This window comes from Lolium rigidum, chromosome 7 (assembly GCF_022539505.1).
Source record: "Lolium rigidum isolate FL_2022 chromosome 7, APGP_CSIRO_Lrig_0.1, whole genome shotgun sequence".
In the NCBI taxonomy this organism is placed as follows: domain Eukaryota; kingdom Viridiplantae; phylum Streptophyta; class Magnoliopsida; order Poales; family Poaceae; genus Lolium; species Lolium rigidum.
In genome coordinates this window covers 354,639,907-354,663,615 of record NC_061514.1, presented here as the reverse complement: position 1 = coordinate 354,663,615, position 23,709 = coordinate 354,639,907, and the positions used below count along the sequence as shown (strand labels likewise).

General features: G+C 44.9%; 4 protein-coding genes across 4 annotated transcripts; 1 reads left to right on the top strand and 3 right to left on the bottom strand.

Moving 5' to 3' along the window:
- Window positions 1-113: 113 nt before the first annotated feature.
- Window positions 114-3,092, bottom strand: LOC124677567 (probable stress-associated endoplasmic reticulum protein). Its single transcript, XM_047213546.1, has 3 exons — window positions 2,974-3,092; window positions 1,167-1,320; window positions 114-388 (listed from the first exon to the last, which is right to left on the bottom strand). Exons 1-3 carry the CDS (start codon window positions 2,974-2,976, stop codon window positions 342-344), a joined length of 204 nt encoding a protein of 67 aa, XP_047069502.1. The 5' UTR covers window positions 2,977-3,092; the 3' UTR covers window positions 114-341.
- Window positions 3,093-5,985: 2,893 nt separating this feature from the next.
- LOC124673632 (transcription termination factor MTERF9, chloroplastic-like) lies at window positions 5,986-9,805 on the top strand. Its single transcript, XM_047209676.1, has 6 exons — window positions 5,986-6,225; window positions 7,436-7,508; window positions 7,583-7,737; window positions 7,830-8,519; window positions 8,605-9,205; window positions 9,303-9,805. Exons 1-5 carry the CDS (start codon window positions 5,986-5,988, stop codon window positions 8,935-8,937), a joined length of 1,491 nt encoding a protein of 496 aa, XP_047065632.1. The 3' UTR covers window positions 8,938-9,205; window positions 9,303-9,805.
- A 971-nt stretch (window positions 9,806-10,776) lies between these two features.
- LOC124678925 lies at window positions 10,777-12,974 on the bottom strand. Its single transcript, XM_047214780.1, has 6 exons — window positions 12,688-12,974; window positions 11,865-11,974; window positions 11,682-11,768; window positions 11,541-11,582; window positions 11,394-11,442; window positions 10,777-11,165 (listed from the first exon to the last, which is right to left on the bottom strand). Exons 1-6 carry the CDS (start codon window positions 12,852-12,854, stop codon window positions 11,099-11,101), a joined length of 522 nt encoding a protein of 173 aa, XP_047070736.1. The 5' UTR covers window positions 12,855-12,974; the 3' UTR covers window positions 10,777-11,098.
- Window positions 12,950-15,575, bottom strand: LOC124673631. The gene is made up of 4 exons (XM_047209675.1): window positions 15,441-15,575; window positions 13,272-14,165; window positions 13,061-13,125; window positions 12,950-12,963 (listed from the first exon to the last, which is right to left on the bottom strand). The coding sequence occupies exons 2-4, from the start codon at window positions 14,153-14,155 to the stop codon at window positions 12,950-12,952; spliced, it is 963 nt and encodes a 320-aa protein (XP_047065631.1). The 5' UTR covers window positions 14,156-14,165; window positions 15,441-15,575.
- Between the last annotated feature and the right edge of the window lie 8,134 nt (window positions 15,576-23,709).

The following is a 23,709-nucleotide window of genomic DNA, read 5'->3' as shown; positions in this document are numbered from 1 at the left end:
CGTATGGCCCATAGTAATTTTGGAAAAATAGAATGCAGAAGAAGTAATTTTGGAAAAATAGAATGCAGAAGAAAGCCAGGAACCAACTAAAACTAAATGGACGCGCAGGAATCTAAAGTAAATTATAACCGGGTATAAAATGGAATGTTTCCAACCGAGCAACACAGATTAACAGTACAATGGTATGACCTCCATGTAACTTAAACTCCACCCAGTACAATGGTATAAGATACCAACATCATAAGAGTACCAGCTATCTCGTTCAGTTCCGACTTTGAACTGGTAAACGACTGCATATGACAACCCTGTTCATGATAACTATAAGCGGACGACCATTTTCCTCAGAAGATGCCACCGCTTGATGCTGTCCTGATGATCTGGAAGAGAGCTGCATGCAGAGGAGAGTCGGGAGGACAGTCAGTTCATGAAAAACAAATACAGCAAAAGAATTTGAAATTGCTGCTAATATTATGATGAAGACCCATGTATAGCTGCAAGGTTTTTCATTCGCAGGGCGAAAATTTTACAAAGAGATCGTTTCTATCCATCTGGAACATATATGAGCATAAACTTGAGTGACAGAAGCCATCATTGGACCGTTTTTATATTTCCATAGTTCTTAAATGTGAATCCAAGGTTGCATATTTTATTGAAAAAATATTGCCTGGCATCAGATTAGAGTAGTGAATGCATTGTGTGGTAGTATTAGTTGTCAACAACCCATCTTAGTAAATATCAAACCATATTGCAACCAATCCAGCAGATTACAGCTTCTAACTTTTTTTAAGGATACACTAATAAAAAAAGATATAACGAAATACACCAAGTATTCAACAAAAATTTGAAAACAAATTAATGGTGTAAATTATAACTACCAATACCTCACTACTATCATACTTCTTTAATATTACCAGTTCGGTTCTGTGCAAAGATAACAGTTTAGCACACAATTACAAGTTCTGTTCTCGACAAAGATAGCAGTTTATAGCAATCCAATTTTGGAAATAAAACATACGAGCTCTGTGAAAATAAAAGAACAAACATGATAGTTTGCTATGAATAAGAACTTCAGGAATTGCATTTTCATTTGTTAAGATATTTAGAAGAAGAAAAAAGTTCAGAGCTGTTTTGGGTGGTACTGAAACATCACAAATGCAGAAACTTACATGACCCAACAACAACGAAGACAAAAAATCCGAGCACAATAGGTGCAACAGGATAATCATTTCCTTTCTTGACCGTCTCAGGAACAGAGCCCCTCTTGGTGATATTCTTCTCAAACCGTGCAATCTTCCGATCAGCCACACGTCTCGAGGTAGTCTGTAGAAAAGAAACAGAAATGCAACAGAACATCAATATAAAGTTAAAACTATAAGAACTGAACTTATATAATGTATCAATGAAATAGCATCCATAATGATGTTAAATAGTTTCAAGACACAGAAGGCAATAACATTAAGAATGGTATGTTAAACTATATATAACACTATGTAAAACATTATCTAATTCCAAACTCAATGCCAGTAATTTAAAACAACTGAACTTTTAGCTGTTCAGGAAGAGTAATCAAGGTAAGCCCCTACCATGCCATGACGAGCTAACTGATACCGACTCGGAACCTATTTCGGCAAGTTTGGTAAACCCTAATTAACACCAGTTCCTAATTGTTAGATTTTATATGCAACAATTAACTCAAAATACAAGAGTCCTAAATAATAAACCAACTAAAATTGAAGTACAATATTTATTAGAAGCCGACATAGTATGCCATATGCGAGCTAATAACATGCCAATTAATACTCCGTAGACGTGGCAAAATATTCTGTAGAGGTAAGCATCAAGTGAGAAAAGGAATCCATAATAGAATTGCTCGATGTCATTGACCAAATAAGATGGTTATCCGACAAAAAAGGCTGTCAAAATTTCTGGTTCTTGTTTTTTTTTTTCTTTTTTGAGATTCCTAAATGCACAAACGTCACGTTTCGGACACTTACAGATAATACCGATTGGACTGCCCAATATAGAGCCGCCGTAGCCTACGTGACACCCTCATCTAGTCATCGACCGCTATTTATATATTATTAGTGGCACTTACGAGTAATTATATTCCAACTTTGGCAGCAAACAAGATGATCCTCTCGGCGGTCTGCGACAGATCTAACGGTTCACATCAGGCGGGGGCAAGGAGGTGAATCGACAGTCGCCACCGCTTGACATCTTTTACACAGGTAATGATAATGCGTAAACTCATCCAGAATAGGCATAGATCAGTCATTATAATACGTACAATTTGACCCCTCCCTGGTTTACAGGTATTCTGAAGTCTAAGCTTGAAATTTTGCAAGGCGGCAATAAAGATAACGTTAACACTCATGAGAACGCATCAAGTGTTGCAGTAACTACAAAAAACTAAGGATGAATAGAACTACAAGATGTCATCAACATCGTATAACACTAACTACATATGGATATGCATAGATCTAAAAGGAGAACTCGTGTTTTCACTTTATTCAAAGTTTTAACAAAGACACAGGGCCAAGATTTCTTTGTCTGCTTTTGATGAAATCTATGCCAGGACGGCAAGCATATAAAAGAGATAGTACTAGGTAGAAAAGAGTATCCTGCAAAAAGCGCACAGCCTTTTAAAAAGCTAGATCCTTCTAGAACGAATGTTCTTCCGTAAAAAAACACACAAGAGAATCTACCGACATAATACAATACTAGTATATCCATTAGCAGTCAGGTGCTGTCTAGGGAAAGCCAAAGCTAAACCCTGGATTCAGCCGATCGGGGATGGAAACATACGGAGCCGGCCTCCTGAAAGGGGCCACGGTCGAGCGGCACGCCGGATCTGCACCGACGCCGCTCCAACGAGTAACGTCGAGAAACGCAGATTCCTCTAGCAGCAGAAGCGACTAGGCAAGGGCAGAGGACGGGAGAAGGGGAGGGGGAGGAGGAGGCGTGCTAACTAACCATGGAGGCGGCGGTGGGATCGTCGGCGGGTGGCCGACAACCGGGACGCGGCGGTGTGGATCAGAGGAGTGGAGGGCCCTGGTGCTGAGGAATTTGGGAGATGGCGACGGGCGTGCGAGAGCGAGACTGAAGGCGCTGGGTGGTCGGTCGGCCTTTATTTCGGTCGAGGCGTGCGGTGCGGCCGGATGGACCGTGGGCGGCCTGCGGGCGTGCGTGTCAGCCGTGACGCGGTGTGGGGCTGTCAGCGATCAACAGCTAAGGTCGAAATCAATGCTCACATAGTATCCTTGCTGCTAGACTTCGTCCAGAGGGCAGAGCCCGGTGGGCGTGGCTGTTGTCCCTGATTTGGTTGTTTGGAAGAGATACATCACCACCCAAACAACAGCACCACCACCACACCACCACCACCCCACACACCCACACCCACCCACACCCACCCACACCCACAACACTAACATGTCCATTTCCGCACGTCTGCGAGAGGCATATATCATCGACATCGATAAGCAATGGCGGCTCGATGGTGCCGTCGTACGGCGGTAATCTTGACATTCCATGCCCATCTCTCTTGGCGCGTAGAGGGAGGATGCCAATTTTATTCACGAATCCTAGTGTCTACTGATGTCCGGCTCGTTGGACGTGGGTATGGGTTGATGGTTGTGTACATGGATTTCATGGGGCGGGTACCACGACATGTTGCCTACTCCCTCCTCACTCCTCAGTCCACGTCCCAACTTTCTCAAAGAGGCAACACTTGCAATCTTACTAACCCTAGCCTCTTTGTTTCTCTCTAGACGCATCTTCCTTTGACCCTCGGCCTATCCCCTCCTCGCATGCATGCATGCACACAACGGTGTCGGTGAGACGGCTACCCGATGATGTCACTGGAGGTGCTCTCTCTCTCTCACCCACCTCCTCCTTGATTAGAAGGCAACGCGAGCACGGTTTGCGGCCCTCCCCCAACCCTCTACCTCCTTAGCAACCTCAACCCTCTACCGATCCGGCTCCGCTGCCCTTAGTTGATGTATATATTTATGTAATGTTCATTTGGGAAGTAGCTCCATGGGTACCTGGATATCCGGATGGTATAAATATGGGAAAAAATGTCCATGGATACCTCCACGGCCGCAGCACAAGCATACTGATTGATATGGTCATGGCTATGAATTTGCTTTGCCTGGCCAGATCTGTCCCATTGACGTCCTTAGTTATAATGGCGGCCGTTTGGCTTGTGGACGACAATGTTCTATTTAAAATGATAGCTAACCCCTACGATATTAGGACGGAATTTGAAAATTGATGAGAAGGTTATTGAGCATCAATGAGGGGAGGGGAGGACCATATGTTCCCATTATGTTTTGCACTCTGTAGGACCTTTAACACAAGTGAATTGCGATGGTCCTTTGGAAATGTGCTGATTTCAAATGTGTGGGTGTTTGCTTGTTGGGAAGAAGGATGTTATTGTTGCGCTAGGGTCTTGTCGTTGTCATGATGAATATGTGTTGTTTTTCATTGATTTATGAAATGGGTGGTGGAGCATATCGGCTACCACGTCTAGAAGAGAAGACCAGGATTACACATAATTAACCCTCTAGGTGAATGAAAACTTGGTGGGGACGTAAATTCTCTCCATTATTTCACAAATGGAAATATATATTTATGTGAGGTGGCAAGAGAGGGTTTACAACATCCAATGTAAACTCATTTGTTAAAATTTGTGGCATTAAACCCCGATATAGGTACACACTATACATGTCGAGAACATTGGGTCCCTAAACAAGTTTGTTGGGAACGTCCGAAACAACTAGACTCGTAGGGGTAGGCAGGAGAAATAAGGTTGCATTCCGTTTAGTTGAGCCCTCATCTACCCCTCACACTCTCACATCTCAGTTTTCCACTATCCCCCACCACCCCTCGAGCTCTCACCGGCTTAAAGTTCCCTAATGAGCATGTAAGCGCTGACATCCTCTCCGATGAGTGGTGGTAGTCGTCGGAAGCGGCGTTCTTTCCCTTTTATCGAGTTGTGGTTTACATTCTTGTCACCATTTTCTCTACCGTTGGTGCAAGCAAGCTCAAACCCTAGAGTTTATTGGCTTGGATCTGTAAGGTTGTGTTCATGCTTATGTACTAGATGTGTATGCAGATAATTCTTGTATGCATGTGTGGTAGTTTGATATGTCCGGAAATGTGATTGAGGCTTGTATGCTAGTTTATCCATTACATGTTGGATCTATACGTTTAATTCCAACCATGTTGTACAACTGGAGTAACAAGGATTGAATTGTCTCAAAGAGGGGTGAAACAATTATGATGTGTCGTACATGTACAGGATGATCACCGATAAGATGATTAGTTTTACACATGCTAGTTATCATCCTTTCACGTACTGTTCCCTCATGCATATGCTTATAGCTATGTTAGCAGTGTGCAATGGTATGGTGATTACCAGTTTGTCCAAATGATGCATGCTTCACACTGTAGATACTAGATAGCATGCACACTTACCCGCAAAAAAAGTAGGTGGCATGCACACATATGTTGATTGTTGTAAGTTGGTTTGGTGGTAGATATGATCAAATCGACCGTGTGGCATACATGGTGAGCACCTATTCAGTAGATATGATCATATCGGATCTCATGCGGGCAACCAAATGCAAGAAATGAAAATCTCTCATACATAAAAAAAAAATTGAGAATCATATCTCACACACATGACAAACACCGGATTCATTTCTTTACCTTGTGCAATCCAATCAACCAAACTGTGGCCGGCTCGTGCAGGTGTGCAGGCGAACAGGCCCCATTGCATCTCACACAAACTGTAAAGAATGGTCTACCACAGCCCGGCACGGCCCAGTGGGCTTAAGGCTTAAACCCCTACCGGATTCCGCCGCTCCACGTACGCCGTAATAAGATTCTCCCCTCGTCCTCATCCAAACCCCAACCGAATCAATCAATCCGACATCCCCCACCGCCGCAGATAAAAATCCAAATAATCGAAGCCCTCCGTACATGGCGCTGCAGCTGCTGCTGCCGCCGCCGCCGCCGCCGTTCGCGGCGCTCGGCCTCCCCTGCCGCCTATTCCCCTCCGCGACCGCCCAGCGCGCCCGCTTCGCCGCCGCCTTCTCGCTCCAGACCAACGTGCGCCTCCTCAAGCCCAACCGCCGCTCCCGGCGCTCCCGCTACCCCTACTACGACCTCGACGACGACGAAGAGGAGGAGGAGGACGACGAGGACGACCAAGAGAGCGAGGTGAGCTCCCCCACTGCCGCTAACTTGTTCTTTGTCAGAGTAGGCTTTATCTTCACTGCTTGGCTCGTGCTATAGCAGAAATGCAAACTGTGCTCTCACTTGGTGGTGTATTCGTTACTCGTGGTAGAAGTAAGAAAGCTATGCGTTCCTCAGATCGTATTATTAAGCTGCACAACCTGTTGTACTACTATTCGTCAGCGCTTGGTATAGTTAGTCATGGGAGAAATGCAAACTCTGCTCTCGTTTGGTATATTCATCATGGGAGAAGTAGTACAATAAGTCGTCGACCAACGGTTCAAAATAAATTGCGCTAATACTAGTCATCAGCTGATTATGATTTCAAATGTGCTCGTCGCAGGAGACCTTAACCGAAAAATTGCCTGGCATATAGCGTGCTGTAATAGCTGGTTTTGTGCCTCTTGAAGATTCAAGGGAATACATATAGCCTTTGTGCCTCTTGTAGGATGGACAATTTGGATGTTTGCTATGAATGTTTGTCTCCCTGCGTGTTCCATTTCGGCTCTGTATCCCGCGCTTCATCACATCATAAGTACCGCGTAGTGTGGCACAGCTGATACATCATAAGCACTGCATAACGTGGCACGGTTGGCATTTTTATTTTTAGTGCAAGAACTTGGTTGATCCTTCGTAAAGACTACTATTGCCGACAAAGCACGAGAAATCATGCGTTTGTTGTTACCGTTGAACCCTCCTGAAAAATGGTCCGAGATTTGCTAGGAGAGCCATAGCATATTGACCAAACTCATCTAGCTATTCGTGGTTTCAGTTACATCAGGTGCTTTTGTACTCTCTTTTTTTTTTCCCTTTGAAGACGGCACTCCCGTGCTCACATTGCAAACAATAAACGCTTCAAAAGGATATTCTAATATAAAGTGTTCGATTCCCCCTTCCTGTACTAACAACAATTAATGCTCACATGTTTTACTATTTTAAATGGCCGTTGTAATTAACAACTGTTCATCAAAATCCATAATATATAGGATTTTTTTAGATGTTTTACACTGTATGCGGTGTTGACATACAGCTAATATTATTATATCTTTAGATGTTGCGCTAGAATTATCTATTATACAGAATTTTGAGCTCAAAAAAATACACTCGCTTTTGTTTGTCTCTACTCATAGGACAAATATTAAAAACTCACTATTGCAGCATATCTTACGTTATATTGCATTATTACTCTTTTCAGGATGATTTATCAGGTTTGGAGTATCCTGGTGTCCTTTATACAAACAACCCTCGCGCTCCCAGCAAGAGAGCAGGTATCTTTAAGTTATGCGAAATTTCTGAAAAACAGTGGTACCCTGTATTCAAAATCTATATGTCCATGCTTCAGGACGACAAACACCACTGGTAAAAGAGAATTGGGAAGGAAGGCGGCCCAAAACTCGTGACAAACATGGTAGTCCAGAAAGTTATAATTCCCTCCAGCCAAGGAGAAAATTAGGCAGAACATTACTAGATCTTGCAAGCATGAACAATGAAGTAGAGGTAACTTACTAAATTTGATTCAGTATGTCCATGCTACTGGTCCATATTTCAGTATGTAAGGTGTGCTGGCTAACAAAGATTTGTTGTTGCAGTTGAAAAATGAAAGTATCTCCCGGAGTCTGTTTCAGAAACTGCAAGAAGAATATGACTTTGATGACAAATGGTTGCCACTTATTGATTACTTGTGCTCATTTGGACTGAGGGAATCCCATTTTACTTACATCTATGAGAGACACATGGCTTGCTTTCAAATCAACCGGGCTTCTGCAGAAGAAAGACTGGAGTTCCTTCTAAGTGCCGGTGTTAAAAGCAAGGATCTCAAGAGGATGCTGGTCAGACAGCCGCAAATTTTGGAATACACTCTCAGCAATCTGAAATCTCATGTTGCTTTTCTGGCTGGCATTGGTGTTCCAGATGCACGGATGGGGCAAATTATTTCTTCAGCCCCTTCGTTTTTATCCTACAGTATTGAACAGTCCCTGAAGCCAACTGTAAGGTATTTGATTGAGGAAGTGGGTATTGAGGAGAGCGACGTGGGGAAAGTCGTGCAGCTAAGCCCCCAAATATTGGTGCAGCGAATTGATAATGCATGGAAATCTCGATTTCTCTTTTTCACAAATGAACTAGGGGCACCCAAAGATAGCATTGTCAAAATGGTCACAAAGCACCCACAACTGCTTCACTACAGCATTGAGGATGGCATCTTGCCTCGAATCAAATTCCTTAGAAGCATTGGCATGAAAAACTCTGATATTCTCAAAATATTGACAAGCCTTACTCAGGTATTACCATATCCATGTAATCATTCCTCATCCTTATATTTTTGTTGTTGCGCTTCAGAGTCTCTCATCCTGCCATGTTTTTCAGGTGTTATCTTTGTCGTTGGAGAAAAATCTCAAACCGAAGTATCTTTATTTGGTCAATGACCTTAAGAATGAGGCTCAGTCCTTAACCAAGTACCCCATGTACTTGAGCTTGTCTCTTGAGCAAAGAATTCGTCCCCGTCACCGTTTCCTTGTTTCGTTGAAGAAAGCTCCAAAGGGTCCATTTCCGCTCAGCTCCTTTGTGCTTACGGATGAGCGTTTTTGCCAGCGGTGGGCTGGGACTAGCTTAGAGAAGTACCATACATTTAGAAAGAGCTTGCTGTTGACAGATTTTGCAGAGAAGACTGAAAGGAAACCATTAGCATCACGGCGGTAGATAGCTGAGGAACTTGACCTTCAGCATCTGGGTTGCTTCTGAAATCTGTTAGCTATAACAAAGCTTCTTAAGCTCCTTCGCGCCTGTGGATAAGCATTTTTGCCAGCAATGAACCTTGACTAACTTAGAGAAGTTAACATACATCTAGACAGAGCGTCTGTTGACAGGTTTTTGCTAAGTATGAAGGAAAATATTAACATCAAGACTGTAGATAATAATCTTCAGTGGATGGGTTACTTTTGTTGACTTTGATCACATGCTCCTCGCTGTAAGACGATCATCTTACACATCACTTCTTTTTTACATTTTATTTCTTTCGGTTGTTATTTTTTCAGAGTTCTGATGATTGATTTACTTGTTTCCAGGAAATGGCCTAGGTTGCTGGCCTGGTTACCCAATGATCAGTGGGTTCACAATACAGATACATCAACAATGACAAGATAGACGTATCTTTTTGCCGACTCTATGTTAAACACGGTGGAAAGCCTTTCTGATAGCTCCTGATGAACTACAAATGGATGGTCCTTCTGACAGAACAGCAACCATCTGCAATGGTGGATCGAACATTTTGCTTACTGCTTAAAGGAGTTGGTACCTTGATTCTACCTAATTTTAACCGCAAGTTTTGAGCAACATATCATGTCTAGCAAAACTGCAGCTTGACCATCCCAGTGCTATAGTGTGAAGCTTTCTGTGTCGGACATATGGCTGTAGACTGTAGTCACGTTTTCTTCATCAGGGTTGTAATGATAGAAATTATGGTACTGGTGCTGTTTCTACGCCCTCTATTTCACTGTTATTGATGGGAAGCGCTACAAATTATCTTAATTACTGTAAGTATATATGTGCGTATTCGTCTTCTCTACCAGCTTATCCGGAGTACTATAGTGGAACTTGTGATGTAACTCTGGAAATCGGCTCTTAAACTCAGACTAGGATGCTGGAGTACCACTTGACGGCGATAAAATGCATGTGAACAAAGGGCACTGACCGTTCATCATTGTCAAAGCAGAACCAAAGCTGCCGTGCCTGTTATCTGTTATAATGGAACAAGAGTTTACATGCGTCTAAGGAATCAACGGTTGCAGACTTGCAGTACTTGAGGAAGGAACCATTTGTCTTGTTCAAAGGGCCTGATGTGCTTCTGTGTGAGTTTGTATATTCCAAAATTTTCTGAAAAAGTCTGGGTGTGACTATATGAAGATCTTTAAATCTGCAGATTTTGTTCCAACCATGTATCAATTCGTGTGTTGAATGAAATTTTTTTTTGGGTATGTTGACAGTGTCTTAAACAAATAAATATTTGGCTAAATTTTGTGCAGTCTGACAATGTCACCACAACCCTTTTAAAAGAAGATTATTAAAAATATAAGTGCGTTTCGTCTATCTAAAATCAAGGTGAACAAACCTGAGTGCGCTCTTTCCTCCAGCCATCCATTGCAGTTGACAGGCACAGATTGGGAGCGGAAAAGGCCGCTTGGTCACGTGCTGCCGCTGGAAGCTTCCTTGGGCCTTGGCACTCTACCCCCTAGCAGACTAGCACCGCCCGACTCCACACTGTAAAAAAAAATTCGGCATTTCTCCAGGCATATATGCCTCCAGCCATGTTCTACCACACTTCTTCCCATTACCAGAATAATAATGTACTCCCTCTCTCTCAAAGAAAAAGAGAACACCAATTATGTACTCAAGTTAACCAAAGCTCGGATACTTCCTTATTTTCCCCAAATGAAACATGCATGTATGATCTGTATGCCTATACGACTATACTCTCGGTGTCATATTCATGCACCAAACCTTTTCTGCTTTGCTGTTAACTACCAAAAATACTCTTCTGTAGAGTAGAATTACAAGGATGCTTAGATGTATCAGCAGGGGAATGGCCCCAAAATCAGACAGTCAAGGAAAATGCTTCCTTCGGATGTACAAAATTGCCAATGTTGACGTTACTGTATCTGGAGTTGGTTTATATGATCTACAGGAAACCACAAAAGTGCTTGCGATCCACTATAATATGGCTTCAGCGTAACCTACTGAAGCTTTCATGCGCCTGAAGTATACCACATCTAATCTACAATATGTCGTGTAGAGTATATCTATCTAATCAACAGCATCTGAAGGAGAATGGATTTCTAATGACTGCACTTGCTCTGCTGGCTGGTCAGGTCTGCTTGTAGAAACAACCGACATCTGGAAAACCTGGAAGAGCTGGGACCATCTCATCAGCACTGCAAAAAAGCTCACATGGTTCAGAACTTTGCCACCAGATTAACTAACAGGAGATAGACATGTGAAGTGCTTTGGTTTCAGTATAATTTGTTTTGTCGCAACAATTATAAGATCAGTCTTGCTGCATTGACTTCAATCATTTTAGGTTGCATAACAACAGCTTGATAAAGCATCCTAAAAGTTGATAGATGGTAGCTGAATATGCTGACATAAATAGGGAAACTCACATCTGTTCATCTGCTGCCTCTTCGCCCAAGCCACCTGCCACTTGTCCACCTAGAAGAATTACAAAACAATCTTAGTACTAAAAGGACTGTGAAGGTGGCAACATAATACAAGGACAGCCATAGTCTAGGGAAATTTCGTATGGATACCTTCTACAGGATTTATCTCCAAGCCATTCGGCACTTGTCCAGCTATAAGAATTGCAAAACATGTTTAGCAATAAAAGGACTGCAAAGGTGCAAGCAACATACTACAAGGACAACCATAGACCAGGGAAATTTCATATATACCTTCTGGAGGATTTATTTCCACTTGAGAGTGAGAAGGTTGGCTGTGATCTGCTGAATCTCCGTAAGATGATCCTGTCGCATCTCCACCTAGAAGAATTACAAAACAAGCTTAGTAATAAAGGGACTGCGAATGCGCAACATAATACAAGGACAACCATAGAATAGGGAATTTCATATGGATACCTTCTAGAGGACCGATTTCCATCTGAGAGTGAGAAGGTTGGTTATGAGCTAGTGGTAGAGCCATTTCTGGTGCACGCCCATTTTCTAGCCCATGGTTCCCTGCAGAGTTCCTGCATTTGCAACACTTCCAGACTTGAGCATTGATGTCCTTTATTCCTAAACTAGTGATGTTAAAAAATATATATTGAGTAACGTACAACCTTGCATAATCAGTGTAACAAAACAAACTAATGCCATGGATAGAATTAGTTAAAAGTCAGGGAATGGATTAGCACCCAAAATTGCAAAAGAAACCATGGATAGAAAAAAGGCGCCAATGGCGTTTACATAAAGATGATATGGTTGGCACCTAGATGCGCAAATAAAGATTCAAATAAGTAGCCTAATGTGTAGCGCTATCAAAAATTATTCAAATATGATTCAAATAAGTAGCATATAAAAAGTACAAAGCGTGCAAATCAAGCTCTGGGACTGGCACCCTAAATGGATAATGATATTGGAAAGGAGATTAGCTCACAACTCCACCTAATGATACAAAAGGGAGCCTTGGTCTTCACCATAGTTCCAACTACTCACAACTCCCAAATTAAGCACCAAAAGAACAATCATCCAATAACTAGTCTCAAAATGTTTTAAAAAGAAAGCCATAAGCACTTAGAAACATGTCATGCAGCATTTCCACCATAGCTAAAAATTCTGAACATGGATATGAGAAACAATACATGAGATATTGTTCGAACAGAAATTACAGATGTAAGTTCACACTATACAGTAGGACAACACTGAAGCAAGCAAAAGAAAACAACCAGGACACAATCCTTACTTTAGTTTGGCTTCTGGCTTGGGGATATAACGGTAGACACGAACTGGTTCTCCCAAGATGAAGTGAGGGATCTGAGGGTTCCAGTCTGATAATAGTAGCGTTACTGTCTCGGGATACTGGAATCTCACAAAACCAAATGAGCGTTCACGAGGAATGCTCACAGACATGACAGGCCCGTAATTGCTGGAAGAAATATCATGACAATATTAACATAATGGTATAGCACTTGGGAGCTTCTTTTAAAGGCCTTCCAACACTGAAGTTACAAGACGATACCTGAAATATTCAGAAACATTTAATCCTGTGCAAATGGATCTGCTTTCAGCAGAGAATCTGATATAAATCAAGTTAGGGCCCAACACTCCCCAGTTACGTAGATGATTAGGGTAATTCAGGTATGCCTGCGAATGTTCCACCAGGACTAGAAAATTTCGAGGCCTGCGTTGAAGCATGAATTGTCATAATCAGAACGTTTAGAAAAAAGAAAAGAGATGTGCCATTGCTAATTTATGATAGAAATATAATTCAAAGTGAAAAGCATATATCTAAAGTAAACAGATTAGAGATGAGATCATAAAAAAGACCTGTCAGGAATCCAACAAACTGTATGCAGAGCCCGAAGCAACATTGGTAGGGCCCAAGGATCCAAAACAGATCCCACTGGCAGATCCTTTTGGTACAGAAGGAAGTACAACCTTGGCACCTCCCCTATGAAAACTGGTCTTCCCATCTGCAGCAGAATTCCCCTGATTTCCATCTCAAATTTTCCTGATGACCCAAATCCATGAGAGAAACCACAACTTAAACCCATCGGGCAAAGTCCACGTGTAGAGATGTAGACGCGGCAGGTGTCAGGCCACTGCCTTGAGCTACTGGGAGGACATCCAGTGACATTTGAGCACCCTGGGACACTTGACAATTGTGAATGCTGACCAGCCTGGGCAGACTGGGTCCCCACAGAAGTGCCGCTTGACTGAGCCTGAGAGTAACAAGAGGGGTCCAGAGAATCACGCACTCCATCGTCTGGGACACTTGAGAAGCCAGGGAGCTGTGAAGTTTCAGTTTGACCAGTGTGGGCAGACTGGACCGCCACAGAAGTGCTGCTTGACTGACCCTGGGAGTTCCAAGAGGGGTCCAGGAAATCACGCATTCCATCATCTGAGACGCTTGATGAACCAGGGAGCTGCGAAGTTCCGATTTGATCAGCAGGAAGAGCCTGACCCTGAGGGGCCCAAGAGGGGGGCGGGAACTCAGACCCTGGTGATGGAGCCCTGGGCAGCAACTCAGACTCCATCCTGACAATCAGGGTGCGTATGTCTGCAGCCGGTGCATTCACATACAGCCTGATATTTTCAAGTGTAAGTACGTTGAAGATGCGGTGAACAATTTCTTCTGCACCCCATCGGTTAAGCATCTGAAGTCCCAGAACTCGAGTCAGTAGCGCCTGCCGACATTCTTCACGATCCATTTCCTGTTTCCTGTACCACAGAGAACATCGTGGAAAGTTCAAAAACAAGAAACTGATAATATGCACAAGAGTAGCCCAGTAAGAAACAATGGTATACATTTCCCAGTTTGCACTTACAAAAATTGAACACCGAAAATCCAACCAAAACCCACTAGAACCTACTACTCCTATTGTATAGCATATCCACGATCAAGAACCGTTTTAGCCAACAACCTCCATGATTTCACCAAAATCAGAATCGATATAGCAGCTAATCAACAGGAACTCATCAAGCCAAGAAACTAGGAATCATGCTTTAGTGCCCCTAAATCGTAATGTACAGAACAAATCTTCCTCTGGAAAGCAAACAAGCACAGGCAGGCAGGAAGAGAAAGACGAAAGTAACAATCCGTGACAAAGAACCATTCTAGATTCGAAACTAGTTCCACAATTCTTGGCATAGTTGTATTAGGTACTCCAAAAATCAACCCCGCAAGAAGTCTTCTACCTGGGGAAGCAGAGAAGCACAGGAAGGAAGAGGAGGATCAAGAACCATTATTCTAGCCAAAAACAGCGACTAGCAATCAACCGAATTCGCAAATGTCCTACAAGATACTCCACGAATTAACCCCGCAAGAACTCATGCATCAAACCAAGAAAAGATTGAAAGAGCTCGTTTCTATTCCACAAATCAACTTCGGGGAGCAGATCGAGCAGCACAGGGAGGAAGAGAAGGACCAAGAACTACTCTAGCCAAAACAGCGTCTAGCTAGTATTCAACCAAATTCGGTACTGTTGTACAAGATACGCCACGAATTAACCCAGCAGGACCTCATGCATCAAACCAAGAAAAGATGGGAAGAGCTCTTTTCTACTCCACAAATCAATCCCGCAAGAACTCTTGTTGATTCGGGACGCAGAGCAGCACAGGGAGGAAGATGAGGATCAAGAACTACTCTAGCCAAATCAGCGTCTAGCTAGTATTCAACCAAATTCGGTACTGTTGTACAAGATACGCCACGAATTAACACAGCAGGACCTCACGCATCAAACCAAGAAAAGATGGGAAGAGCTCTTTTCTACTCCACAAATCAATCCCGCAAGAACTCTTGTTAATTCGGGACGCAGAGCAGCACAGGGAGGAAAAAGAGGTGGAGGATCAAGAACCATTTCTATTCCCAGCCAAGAAGAGCGTCTAGTACTGAACCAAATTCGCTGCTGTTGCACAAGCTACGCTAATGCAAATCAACCCCGCAAGAACTCATGCGCCAAACCAACCAAAGATTGAAGAGCTCGTTGTACAAACCTGGTTTTAGGACGCCGGAAGGTTTCTTTCAGCACACCGGAGAAGACGACGGATACGGAGAAGAAGAGGCGGTGCTATATAGCGCCCGCGCAACCTTGCCTCTTCGAACGAAAGGATGGTGGGGTTGAAGTGGGCAGGCCGGTAATCTGACTTGGGCCTGGGCCATATCGGGTTTGGCCTGGACCAATATCGTGTTGGGCCTGGATCTGGGCCCATGGCTTCCTCCGGTGCAGTGAGAGGCGGAGAAAGAGAGGATGGGAGGCCACCCCGGCAATCGCCGTCGTGGCGTCGACATGGACGCCGCCGGACTTGATTTTCCCGGAGGCGGCGTCCAATCTCGGCGCGGAGATGGCAGCGTGGAGTGGGCGCCGTGAGGCGGTGGGGATGCCCAGTCTGGAGCGGACTTGGTGGAGGAGAGAGAAACGGCATTGGAGATGCTCGGGGCGATGGAGCTTGGTGAAGAAAAGAGAAGGGCGATGGTGGCGGCAGTCCCGTCGTGTGAGCAAGGGGAAGAATGGTGTGGCGGCCGGGATTGACACTGGTAGACCTGAGTCACTCTCCTCGGTGGTTCAACTTTAATTTGGTTTCACTTTTCAGAAAAAATAATAATATAGACTGGAACGGAGTGGTATATTTTATATTTAATATAACATAAAATTACGATATTTTAAAGTACTTTTAGAGCATCTCCACTAGAGTCTTCCAAACATGCGCCGGCAGGTGCGCCGACATAGCCCTACCGGAAGCGCCTACAGTCCGGCACATCATCCTCTCTTTGGGGAACGGCCTACCACACCAGCGCCTCCCAAACCAGTTGCCCCATAGATTTTTATGAATAAAAACTCAGAAACATGATATAAAACCGGATCTCATTTAAATTTAATTATATTTTACAAGTTTGAATTAAAACATCTAGGATCATCTAAACCCTAGCCTATTGGCTGCTCGGCGGTGCGTTCGACGGTCCCGCCCCGTCGTCGCCTCCCCTCCGTCGCTGCTCGTTCGCCGCGCTGCCTCTCCCTCCGTAGTGTGACGAGAACACACCGTTCCGCCGCGTTCTCGAGGAGCTGCCACCGCTCGTCCGCGAAGAAGACGCGACCCGCCTCCTCAACCGGTGCCTGCCGGATGGAGAGGTCGTCGGCGTGGCGCCACCGCTCAGCGTTGTCCTCCTAGCAGGCACGGGCGTCGTCCTGCAACTTCTTATGCGACTCGAAGAACTCGATGATCGCGCCCCTGTTGTGACTCCTGCTCCTCCGGGTCTGACCTGTCGTCGGACCACTCGAGGTCCTCGTCGTCCTCATCCTCCTCTTTCGCCGCCGCCGCCGCTTCCGCCTCCTAGTGTCGAGGGTACTCCTCGGCAATGCCCTTCGATTGGGGCTTAGGGTTGATGGAATCTTGTAGGCTGACACGAGACATCGGTTCACAGACAAGCGGGGAGAGCGATTTACCCAGGTTCGGGGCCCTCGATGAGGTAAAACCTTTACGTCCTGCCTGTCTGATCTTGATTATGAAGATATTGGGTTACAATGGGGTGCCGAAGGGTTCGGCTGAGATCTCGTCGAGAGGCTAAGTGCTGCGGCGACCTAGCTCTAGACTTTTGGTGGCTAAGATTGCTATGGTTGATCGTGTCCCTCGGCAGCCCCTCTCCTGGCCTTTATATAGGAGTCCAGGTCTCAAGAGGTCTAACCGAGTACGACTAGATTTACAGTAGTTCTAAATCTAAACTTTCCTTGTTCGGCTCCTTCCTTGTCTTGCCCGCCAAGGAACCTTCTGGTGCGCCATCCAAGTGGTCCGCCTTGCCTTCAAGTGCCTTCATGGGCCTCCAACTAGATTGTACAGGATATGGCAATGTCGGTTATCCGAAGGATAATGCCCATGTCAGTAGCCCCCGAGTGTCTAGCCGAAAATAGTTCGGGTAGAGACTAAAGCATGCCTTCTCTTAATGTTCTTCTCCTTGATTGTTCTTGTTCATCTTGAATCAGCATCATCTTCTTCTGTCGGGTGCGCGTCAGCGCTCCCGATGGGAGTAGCCCCCGAGTCTAGGTACGGATGCTTGCGATCCGTGCGTAGACTCAAGTTGTACCACTCGAACGTTTTGCTCTGCCGAAGTTTTTCTGCAAGTCTTCATAGGTCATCCGATATATTTTCCGCGCGTAAGGGATAATGAGTAACGTGCCCAACTTTTGCTGGTTAACTGCCGATGGCAAAACAACGTTACCCTTGATACGCGTACAGCACGCGTCCGTTGGGAACCCCAAGAGGAAGGTGTGATGCGTACAGCGGCAAGTTTCCCTCAGTAAGAAACCAAGGTTTATCGAACCAGTAGGAGCCAAGAAGCACGTTGAAGGTTGATGGTGGCGGAGTGTAGTGCGGCGCAACACCGGGGATTCCGGCGCCAACGTGGAACCCGCACAACACAACCAAAATACTTTGCCCCAATGTGACAGAGTGAGGTTGTCAATCTCACCGGCTTGCTGTAACAAAGGATTAGATGTATAGTGTGGATGATGATGTTTGCAGAGAACAGTAAGAACAAGTATTGCAGTAGATTGTCTTCGATGTAAAAGAATGGACCGGGGTCCACAGTTCACTAGTGGTGTCTCTCCAATAAGAAATAGCTTGTTGGGTGAACAAATTACAGTTGGGCAATTGACAAATAAAGATGGCATGACAATGCACATACATATTATGATGAGTAGTGTGAGATTTAATTGGGCATTACGACAAAGTACATAGACCGCTATCCAGCATGCATCTATGCATAAAAAGTCCACCTTCGGGTTAGCGTCCGCACCCCTTCCAGTATTAAGTTGCAAACAACAGACAATTGCATTAAGTATGGTGCGTAATATAATCAACACAAATATCCTTAGACAAAGCATTAATGTTTTATCCCTAGTGGCAACGACACATCCACAACCTTAGAACTTTTCGTCACTCGTCCCGCATTTAATGGAGGCATGAACCCACTATCGAGCATAAATACTCCCTCTTGGAGTTACAAGTAACGACTTGGCCGGAGCCTCTACTAGCAACGGAGAGCATGCAAGATCATAAACAACACATAGATGATAGATTGATAATCAACATAACATAGTATTCCATATTCATCGGATCCCAACAAACGCAACATGTAGCATTACAAATAGATGATCTTGATCATGTTGGGCAGCTCACAAGATCGAACAATGATAGCACATGAGGAGAAGACAACCATCTAGCTACTGCTATGGACCTATAGTCCAGGGGTGAACTACTCGCACATCACTCCGGAGGCGACCATGGCGGTGAAGAGTCCACCGGGAGATGATTCCCCTCTCCGACAGGTGCCGGAGGCGATCTCCTGAATCCCTCGAGATGGGATTGGTGGCGGCATCTCTGGAAGGTTTTGGGTAGGTCAGGGGGCGTCACGAGGGGCCCACACAAGCGGGCCGCGCGGCCAGCCGCCTCGTCGCCCCACTTCATTTCCCTTTCGGACTTCTGGAAACTTCGTGGAAAAATAAGACCCTGGGCGTTGATTTCGTCCAGTTCCGAGAATATTTCCTTACTAGGATTTCTGAAACCAAAAACAGCAGAAAACAACAACTGGCTCTTCGCCATCTTGTTAATAGGTTAGTGCCGGAAAATGCATAAATATGACATAAAGTATGTATAAAACATGTGTGTATCATCAATAAAGTAGCATGGAACATAAGAAATTATCGATACGTTGGAGACGTATCAACCCTACACAGAATCAAGTCCCCGGGCATGATCCTGGAGTGCAAAAAAGTTCTGTCGGGTGCGCGTCCAGCGCTCCCAATGGGAGTAGCCCCCGAGTCTGGGCACGGGCGCTTGCAACCGGGTGCAGACTCGAGCTGAGCAATCATCTTTTTCTTCAGTCGTTTCTTCACAGGAATATCTTCGAGTCCTCATTTTATCGGGTGCGCTTCCAGCGCTCCCGATGTCTTCCAGTAGCCCCCGAGTCCGAACACAGGACCATCCGATGTTTCTTCATTTTTCTTCGAATGCTCACGACAATCTTTACGACGTCACTGTTGACGTATTGCTGCTGTGATTTGACTGACAATACTTGACCTGACGGGCCCACCCTAGTTCTGCGCGGGCAGTTTTTAGGAAGTGACCAGTGCACGCGCACCGACCGAGGCGTCTCCTCGATTTTCGCACATCATGGGAATAATGGGCCGCCGGTTCCGTTCTTCTCTTAGACGCCACGTGTACAACCAGATCTGATCCACCTCCCACGATGCTTGTGGAGTTATGGCCACGATCTTGCATAAATTTTTACGGCATAAATAGAGGGCCTCCTTGCTTTTACTTTTCACGCCTCTCACTGCTCATCTTCTCGCCCAGCCTTTCTTGTCTCCTCTGTTCTTCCTTCAAGAGCTCCACGCGCCATGGGCAAGAAGAAGAGCACCAGCGCCTCGGACGCGGCCAAAGTTAGCCGCGACTGGAGCGCCTCCGCCATTTCCAATCGCGATGTGAACAGGCTGCGAGCCCTCGGCCTCATCTCCTCATCTGATGATGACATTCGTCTTCCAGGTGCCGTTTCTCGCCCAAGGCCTCCGAAGGGCTTCACTATTATGTTCGCTGCTTTCTTGCTCCGTGGTCTCTCTCTTCCTGCCCACGAATTTCTTCGCTCCCTTCTTTTCTTCTACGGGATTCAGCTCTGGCAGCTGACCCCAAACTCCATTCTCCACCTTTCCATCTTCATTAATGTCTGTGAGGCCTTCCTCGGCATTGACCCCCACTGGGATCTTTGGAGGAAGATCTTCTATGTGAAGCGTCATAACGACAGCAATGCCCCCCCCCCCCGTCGTCGGTGGCGTTGGCTTTGTTGTCAGGAAGGAGGTCGATTACTTCGACTACCCGATGAAGGAATCCGTCCAGGGCTGGCGCAACAAATGGTTTTATCTGTGAGACCCCTCGGTGCCTGGGGGGCGCTCGAATCTCCCTCCTTTTGAAGATGTCTTGGTAGCTCATCCGAAGAAGTCCTGGCGAAACACCCTTTCTCCCAAAGAGAGGGTGATAGCCGACAGACTGTTCGACCAGGTCATCGTCCTGAAGAATACGGGAGGCTTGACGATGTGCGGCACTGAGGTAGTCTCAGTGTTCTTACAACGTCGAGTGCAGCCGCTAATGTCTCGACCCCACCAATTATGGATTTATACTGGCAAGGACGACAAGTCGAGGGTCAGCTCTGCCAGATGAAGTTCGTCGCTTGACGTGACTCAGTATGAAGGACAATATTTTCTTGACATCGGCTCGTCCCCCTTATGATCTAAACCATCTCCCGATTGAGGTAATTTTTGCTGCTTCTTGCTTGCTGTTATTGCTTCTTTCTTCGTTGTGCTTTACAAACTTTCTTCTCTTGATAGGCCTCCACCGTTGCTCAATGCTATCCTCCTACGCCGGAAAGCGGTGTGGAACTAGAGGATGACGATGATGATTCCGAGGAGACCGAGGACGTCCAGCAGGCCCTTGAGGACAGCGATGTCCAAGAGGACGACACTGCCGAGGATGATGCCTTCATCAGGAGCAGGCGTCGTAAGCAGATAGACGAAGATTTTATTACAACGGCTGAATCAAGTCCTAGCGGACAAGATAATGATGCTGTTGGAACTTCTCCGCCTTCCCCTGCCAAAAAAGGGTCGTCAGGCTTCTTTGCTGCCGAAGATGACCTGGACCTGTGAGCATCTTTATCCCTTTGTGACTTGTCCTTCATTGTTCTGTATGCTAATCATTTATTTTTCATAACCAGCTCTGATGATGATAATGTTCCTCTCGCAAAGAGGGCCAAATTATCTTTTGAGAAAATGGCATTGATGACGCGTAAAGCACACGCCCGTTGGGAACCCCAAGAGGAAGGTGTGATGCGTACAACAGCAAGTTTTCTCTCAGTAAGAAACCAAGGTTATCGAACCAGTAGGAGTCAAGGACCACGTGAAGGTTGTTGGTGGCGGAGTGTAGTGCGGCGCAACACCAGGGATTCCGGCGCCAGCGTGGAACCTGCACAACACAATCCAAATACTTTTCCCCAACTTAACAGTGAGGTTGTCAATCTCACCGGCTTGCTGTAAACAAAGGATTAAATGTATGGTGTGGAAAATGATGTTTGTTTGCAAAGAACAGTAAAGAACAATGATTGCAGTAGATTATATTCAGATGTAAAAGAATGGACCGGGGTCCACAGTTCACTAGTGGTGTCTCTCCAATAAGAAATAGCATGTTGGATGAACAAACTACAGTTGGGCAATTGACAAATAAAGAGGGCATAACAATGCACATACATATCATGATGACTACTATGAGATTTAATTGGGCATTACGACAAAGTACATAGACCGCTATCCAGCATGCATCTATGCTTAAAAAGTCCACCTTCGGGTTAGCATCCGCACCCCTTCCAGTATTAAGTTGCAAACAACAGTCAATTGCATTAAGTATGGTGCGTAATGTAATCAACACAAATATCCTTAGACAAAGCATCGATGTTTTATCCCTAGTGGCAACAACACATCCACAACCTTAGAACTTTACGTCCATCGTCCTGCATTCAATGGAGGCATGAACCCACTATCGAGCATAAATACTCCCTCTTGGAGTTACAAGTATCAACTTGGCCAGAGCCTCTACTAGCAACGGAGAGCATGCAAGATCATAAACAACACATATATGATAGATTGATAATCAACTTGACATAGTATTCCATATTCATCGGATCCCAACAAACACAACATGTAGCATTACAAATAGATGATCTTGATCATGATAGGCAGCTCACAAGATCTAAACATGATAGCACAATGAGGAGAAGACAACCATCTAGCTACTTCTATGGACCCATAGTCCAAGGGTGAACTACTCACACATCAGTCCGGAGGCGATCATGGTGATGTAGAGTCCTCCGGGAGATGATTCCCCTCTCCGGCAGGGTGCCGGAGGCGATCTCCTGAATCCCCCGAGATGGGATTGGCGGCGACGGCGTCTCTGGAAGGTTTTTCGTATCGTGGCTCTCGGTAAAAGGGTTTTCGCGACGGAGGCTATAAGTAGGCGGAAGGGCAGGGTCGGTGGAGGCACGAGGGCCACACACCATAGGGCGGCGCGAGCCCACCCTTGGTCGCGCGGCCCTGTGGTCTGGGCGCCTCGTCGCCCCACTTCGTATCCTCTTCGGTCTTCTAGAAGCTTCGTGGAAAAATAAGACCCTGGGCGTTGATTTCGTCCGATTCCGAGAATATTTCCTTTGTAGGATTTCTGAAACCAAAAACAGCAGAAAACATCAACTGGCTCTTCGGCATCTTGTCAATAGGTTAGTGCCGGAAAATGCGTAATAATGATGTAAAGTATGTATAGAACATGTGAGTATCATCATAAAAGTAGCATCGAACATAAGAAATTATAGATACGTTTGAGACATATCAAGCATCCCCAAGCTTAGTTCCTACTCGCCCTCGAGTAGGTAAACGATAACAAGGATAATTTACGAAGTGACATGCTATCATAATCTTGATCAATACTATTGTAAAGCATATGAGATGAATGAAGTGATTCGAAGCAATGGTAAAGACAATGATTAAACAACTGAATCATGTAGCAAAGACTTTTTATGAATAGTACTTTCAAGACAAGCATCAATAAGATTTGCATAGGAGTTAACTCATAAAGCAATAAATTCTTAGTAGAAAGTTTTGAAGCAACACAAAGGAAGATATAAGTTTCAGCGGTTGCTTTCAACTTCAACATGTTTATCTCATGGATAATTGTCAACACAAAGTAATATGATGAATGCAAATAAGCAAGTATGTAGGAATCAATGCACAGTTGACACAAGTGTTTGCTTCTAAGATAGAAAGAAGTAGGTAAACTGACTCAACATAAAGTAAAAGAAAGGCCCTTCGCAGAGGGAAGCATGGATTGCTATATTTGTGCTAGAGCTTTTATTTTGAAAACATAGAAACAATTTTGTCAACGGTAGTAATAATTCATATATGTTATGCATAAGACGTCTTATAAGTTGCAAGCCTCATGCATAGATTACCAATAGTGCTCTCACCTTGTCCTAATTAGCTTGGATTTACATGGATTATCATTGCATAACATACAAGTGTCACAAATGGGTACCTCTATGCCGCCTGTACAAAGGTCTAAGGAGAAAGTTCGCATTGGATTTCTCGCTTTTGATTATTCTCAACTTAGACATCCATACCGGGACAACATAGAAAACAGATAATCGACTCCTCTTTAATGCATAAGCATTCAACAACAGATA